The sequence below is a fragment of the Lipotes vexillifer genome, unplaced genomic scaffold (assembly GCF_000442215.2).
Source record: "Lipotes vexillifer unplaced genomic scaffold, Lipotes_vexillifer_v1.1 scaffold382, whole genome shotgun sequence".
In the NCBI taxonomy this organism is placed as follows: domain Eukaryota; kingdom Metazoa; phylum Chordata; class Mammalia; order Artiodactyla; family Lipotidae; genus Lipotes; species Lipotes vexillifer.
In genome coordinates, this window is record NW_006780611.1 from 9,698,243 (window position 1) to 9,704,440 (window position 6,198).

At 56.9% G+C, this 6,198-nt stretch overlaps 1 protein-coding gene across 1 annotated transcript in view; it reads left to right on the forward strand.

Annotated features, from left to right (window-relative positions):
* Nucleotides 1-218: 218 nt before the first annotated feature.
* The window catches only part of CBX7 (chromobox 7), a 17,686-nt gene continuing 11,706 nt past the window's right edge, over nt 219-6,198 (forward strand). The window contains exons 1-2 of the mRNA XM_007454006.1: nt 219-287; nt 2,598-2,641. Of these exons, the coding sequence (XP_007454068.1) occupies nt 219-287; nt 2,598-2,641 (113 nt within the window). The remainder of the gene's footprint in view (nt 288-2,597; nt 2,642-6,198) is intronic.

Here is a 6,198-nt window from a genome sequence, read left to right on the forward strand (position 1 = left end):
GCGCGCGCCGAGGAAAACGTTGCGCAGGTTCAAAAATGGAACGTCGGCGGCGTGAGGGAGCGCAAGGGGGTGTGCGCGCGTGCGCGTGCGCGTGCGCGCCCGGGCGAGGGTGACTGGGACCCCGCCGGCCCGAGCATCGCGCGCCGCAGCCGCGGCCCCGCAGCTCCGCCCCCGGCCCGGCCCGGCCCGGCCCCGGGCCCGCTCGCCCGCCGCGCCGCATGGAGCTGTCAGCCATCGGCGAGCAGGTGTTCGCCGTAGAGAGCATCCGGAAGAAGCGCGTGCGGAAGGTGAGGCTGCCCGGGGGCGGCTCCCAGGACCCCTGTGGAGTCCCCTCCTGTCCCCAGCACTGTCCCCTCCGCGTTGGAGACGAGGGAGAAAGTGGAGCGGGTGGGGGGGGTGGGCAGGCAGCCCCGCGCTGCCGGGCTCGTATCCCCAGCCCGTGCCTCAGTTTCCCCCGCCACCTTGTAGAAAGAGTAGAATAAAAGTTGTCGCCCCAGGATGCTGGGGGCAGCTGAGTCCGCCAGAGCTAGAGGTTAGGATCGGACTGTAGGGATCCTGAACGCCATCCTTTCTCATCCTCCCCTCTTTCTAAATATGGGGAGACTGAGGTCCGAGTTGAAGAAACGGCTTGCCTAGTGTGTTCGCGTCGGAGCTGGGTCTCGAACTCAGGACTCTGGACTCTTCGTGCCAAGTCCTTTGAAGTTGGAGGCGGAGCTTTGGAAAAGCGTCCTCCCGCCTCATAAGTCTAACTGCTGGACTTCGATCCCCTCCACACCCCAACCTCCACGTCTCTCCCCCACTTCCAGTGCACACCCCTCTCTGTCTTCCCCTCCCCACCTCCCAGCCCCGCCCGGCCGGCTCCGTGGAGCCGCCTACGGCGCTGGGGCATCCTCAAAGCTCCTCCCCCTTTGCCTTCGCCTCCAAAACATACACCCTGCAATTTACGGAGGCGTCTGTTCTGCTAGGTTCGGTCCCCGCGCCTCGGGCCTGGACTTTGGCCGTGCACATTTCCTGTGCACACGTCTGCAAAGTGGTCTGGCCCCAGACTGGAGGTTGGAGATGGAAGGCTTTGGGGAAAGTTCCTGTCCCGGCACTCACCACTATCCTTTTCCCTTATCTCCTCCCTGCAGCCCCATGGGAGGCTCTAGCGGCAGGGCTGGGGGGGGGGGGGCTTAGAGTTAACCTCCTCCCCTTTGACGAAGGCACAAACTGAGGCCCTGGCTGGGGAAGTGACCTGGTCAAGGTCAGGGGGGGGGGTCTTAGAGTTAACCTCCTCCCATTTGACGAAGGCACAAACTGAGGCCCTGGCTGGGGAAGTGACCTGGTCAAGGTCACACAGCAAGTTAGAGATGCGTGTAAAGCAGGAGCTCAAGTTGCCTATTTGCCAGCTCATCTCTCAAGAGAGAAAACTCAGTCCCTGGCATCTTGGGCTAACGGTGACAGTCGGGGTGGGCCATGAACTTTTCATCCCCAACTCCAATGGGGTTGAGCTCTGCCTTCAAGTAGGGGCTGCCCCTCCTCCTCCCTTACCTCAGGGTTTCCTCGATTTGAATTTGTTCCTCAAAGCCCAGTGTTTTCCACACAGTGTAGCCTCAGCAGGTACAGTAATTACCCCCTTCTACATGGGGCCTGAGGTGTAGTGCCAGAGAGTGAGAAGCATCATTCCTTTCGCCATTCATTCAAAATATATTTATTGAGTATCTCTGTGCACCAGGCACCATCCTAAGCCCCGGGGAGGGAGCTCCTTCCCTCGTGGAGCTGCCATTTTGGCAGCGGAGACACACAGTGAAAGAGGAAATAAATATAGACGCTTTCCAAGGGGGCCATGTGCCACACAGAAAGAGAACTACTGGAAGGCAGGAGGGAGGGTGTTGGGAAGGGTGGCCAGGGCAGGCCTCTCTGAGGAGGTGACATATCTTGGTCTTCAAGTTCCAGTGTGGAGGGGTATCACCCATCAGATGGGGTTGGACTGGGAACTTTTAAAGGCCCCTGTCACCTTTGAGGAAGGGAGGAACCTGGCTCTGTTTTCTAACTACTGGAGGGGGCCATCACCCTTTCTCAAGGTGGAGACTTTGTCAGCCTTCTCCAGGGTTCTGCCAGGGTCTTTTGACTTGAGAGTGAGTTGAGTCTTGGAGTCACTAGCCTGTCACCTCTGGCCCAGAGGCAGCCTCTCACAGGGAGGGGGCTGATGGGGCTAGAGCCATGTGGGACACACCAGGGAGGAGTATTCTAGGAGAGTCTTCTAATCGAAAAAGGAAAGAGAATTATGGTGTTAGCACCGGGACACTGGACACTGGATCTTTGGCCACACACATCCCCACACGGTCTCAGTTTCCCCACACGTGACATGGGCTCCAAGCTTCTGCCACAGGAGCCCCAGAGGTGTTTGGGGCCCAGTGCAATCCTGTGTTCTAGTAGGGAGGACCGTCCGGGGGGGTCAGTTTGAGGATCTCTGGTTGATGGGGATCTTGTGGGGGGCATCCCTGCCAGTGTGTATGTGTTGGGGGACTTCTGTCTGAAGAGGGGATTGAGCCTCACTGTTGTGCAAGTGGTCGTAGGGGCATCTGTGTATCTCACTGTGTCTACTTTCTTCCCAGGGTAAAGTCGAATATCTGGTGAAGTGGAAAGGATGGCCCCCAAAGTAAGGCTTCTTTGTGTGTGTCTGTCTGCCTACCTGTACATCCTTCCATCCACCTTTTACCCTTTCTCCTGCCTCACTTTTCACTCCAGCTGCTCTAGTAATTGGCCAGCAGACCTTGATTAATCATCCTCTTCTCTGGGCCTCAGTTTCCCTTCTGCCAGCTGAGAGGCTTGGAGCACATGAGGGTGAAGGTGAAGGTGGGCCCCAGCTTCTCTTCTCATGGGCCCCATTCAGTGTTGCACTCCACCTTCTGGTGGGACCCTCTGCTCCCCTGCTTCTGGCCTTTCCCGGCACCTAGGAGGTGAAGGCCCATCATCTTGGCTTCAGAGATGGCTGCCTGCAAGGTGGAGGGGCACTCAAGCTGCAGCAAGTACAGTGCCAGGTGGGGGTTTGTGTGGTTGGGCAAGACAAGTCTAGCCAGTGGGGCACGAGTCCTCAGTGCCATACAGCTAGGGACAGAGCCCGCCTTTGGACAGCACTCTCCAGTCTACAGAGCAGGCTCCTGTTCAGCCTTGTGAGGCAGCTGTGGTCCTGATCTCTAAAGATGAGGAAACAGGCTCAGAGAAGGTAAGCAGCTTGCCTTAGGTCACACAGCAAGTGGAGGCAGAGTTGAGAGTTGAACTGGACCTCTCCATCTTCAGGTATCTCTTCTGTGCCTCCTCCATCTCCCAGTTGCGGGCCAGGGAGCTGGGTCTAGGACCTCTCCCGGTTGCCCCACCTCTCTGCTGAGGCCCAATCAGGAACCTTCTCACCAACCAATCACCTCCCAGCAGGGAGTTGTTGGGGGAGGGGAGGGAAGGAGCAGGTCGTGGGGCCTCCCCATTGGTCTGTGGGTGCCCCGCCTCCCAGCCCTGCCTCCTAGGGACTGACTCCTGGAATCCCCCTCTGTCCAGAGCCCCTGCTGTCTGTGCCAGGGGCTTTCTGCTGTGCTGGTGTTGGGGGCTGACCTGGTGTTTGGGTCCTGGGAGTGTCTTGGACACGCGGTGGTGAGAGACAGCAGAGAGGAAGACAGGCCATGCTGCCTCAGCTTCTCTCTCTGCAAAATGGGTTCAGTAGTCCAGGCCCTGCTCTCTTCTCACAGGCTCCTTCACTTTGTGGGGTGAAAGGCCTGGGGGGTGTGTTCAGGATGGCCTGCAGGCATCCTGATGATTAGGGTTGGTGGCTGGGTAACCAGACAATGCATTCATCCATTCCTGCTGCCCCTTCCCAAACCCCCTGGGACTGAAGGATAATCCCCTCCTCCACTGGGCAGATGAAGGTGGGCTTCTGGTCTGGGTGAAGGGGCTGGTAAGAAGAGGTGGAAAGCTAGAAAAGGAAGATGTTCAAGGTGGGCCTACTCCCTGGGTACTCACTCCCCTCTTAGCTTCTGTGCCAGAAGGCATTGCGTCCCAGTGGGACACCAGCCTGTTGGCCTTCAAGGCACCGTTGGCTATTTTTCCTGCTCCGTAGACTCCCTTCTCTAAACAGAGGTTTTTAACTATTTAAAGTTCCTTCCCCCACTTTTATTAATCCTGAATGAATACGTCTGCCCATCAGAGCTTCAGTCAGGGGAAGGACCTGGCATTCCAAGAGCAGTCCCTCCATGGTTCTCCTGGCCTGTGCCCCCGAACCTGGGGCCCTCTTGTTTGCTAACATGCTGAGACCACCAGATGGGCCCTCATGACTGCTTTTTGTGACACTCCCCACTCCAAGGGAGTTCTGGAAGCCCTGTTTGGCCAGATGACCTGGGGCATTTCTGGCTCCCCTATACTTTGATCCTGGGTTCCTGGCCTGGCTCACAGCTAGACAGCTGGGAGCCCTTTAGCAAGTCCCCAACATGGCAGGACCTCTGCTTCCATCTCCAAATTGGAATAAATCCTCCAGTACAACAGTGTTGTGAGGATTAGATGATGGATATAGAGTACCTGATGCATGCTTAGCCCAGACCAAGCACTTAGTGAACGTTTGCTATTAATAGTAAGTTACACAGCTCAGGCTTCTGGGTCTCCCCTCAGCCGGGAGAGGGGTCTGGGAGCGTCTACTCCTCACAGGAGCCCAAAGTAGCCTTAGCAATCATTGAGATCAGTCCTCTCATTTTTCAAATGGGTAAACTGAGGCCCAGAGAGGGGAGTTATATACAGTAATATAACTGCCAACCCGGTGCAGCATGGTGCCCACTTTATGTCATCCACTGTGCCACCCCGCTTCACTTGGGGGAAAACAGGTTCAGTCACAGGGAGAGTCAGGAGAACCAGGGCTCCTCCATAACCCACTTGGCCTTCAGTCTCTCCTCCTCAGGGGGCCTTGCTTGAAGAAGAGGCTGAGAAAGAGGGTGGGGAGTAGGTAGCTGGGCAGGCTGCTCGCTGCAGGCCTGGGACCCTTGGCTAGGGCAGGGCAGTGATAGCCTGGGTGGGAGGGGAGTCAGATTCTCCTGCTCCCCAGCACCCTCCGCCCCCTGGGCAGGGAGGCTCATGTTAATAACAGAAGCCATGATTTAAACGGACACTCACTCTGTGCCAGGCCCCTGTTAAACCTTTGGGTGCTTTGCCTCTTTTCTCTCCCCAGCAGCAGACAAATGACTGCCCTTCCTCCCCAGCAGATGGGGTAGAGGAGCTATCTTGCTTGGAGCTATCTTGCTTGTTCTGGAAGGAACAGCAAATGGCACAGGGAGGGGCTAGAGGCACAGGGCGGAGGATGTTAAATAATCAGCTACATGCTGTCAGCACCACAGAGATGCTCACATACCTGACTCTCATCTCAGCCTGCCCAGGACCCTGCTGCTCTTCTTTGGAAACGCTTTCCTTCCCTCCGTTCTTACCCACTTGTGAATGCTACCCCATTTGTGGGGAGGACCGCCTCCATAGAGCTTCAGTAGTGATATTATCAGTGTATCAGGGTACAGCAATAACCAGGCTGCCTATCAGTAAGCCCCTATTAAGATCAGGCATTGGCCCATGTAATTGCCTAATGGCAACCCATTGTACAGATGGGGAGACAGAAACCCTCAGCAGAGGCGTCCTTGCCCCAGGTCATAAAGGGACGATTTGAACTATGGGCACCTCCATTTCTCCACCTGTAAAATGGGGCCCTAGCCTCACGGAGCCCTGTGGAAGGCTGCCTGAGACAAGAAAGGGTTCGTAACAGTGCCAGACGCAGAGGAGGCTCTTCTTTCTCCTCCAAGGCCAGGTTGAGCAGTGGCAGCACAGAGCCCTCGGTTTGGCCCTGGCAGGTGTGTGTTTGCACTCACCAGGCTTTTGATATTGATTTAATAAATGCTTGTTTGCTTTTATTATGTACCACACTGCTCTAAGTGCTTTAGGTGGCTTAACACATCTAATCGTCACGTCACCCCTAAAAGACAGGGACTATTGGTAGGTCCGCTTCACGGATGAGGAAACGGAGGCCCGAGCAGCGGAGTCACTTGCTCACCGCCGCCTTCGGGAGTCCGCTGCGCTGCTTCTCATTTGGGCGACTCTAAATCGGAGTCGGGGGCTGGGACTGGCCTGGCTCTGCAGGAGCTTACGCGGCGGGGCCCAGCAGGGGCGGCCGCGAGCCTGTTTACCCCGGCTCCGGTGGGG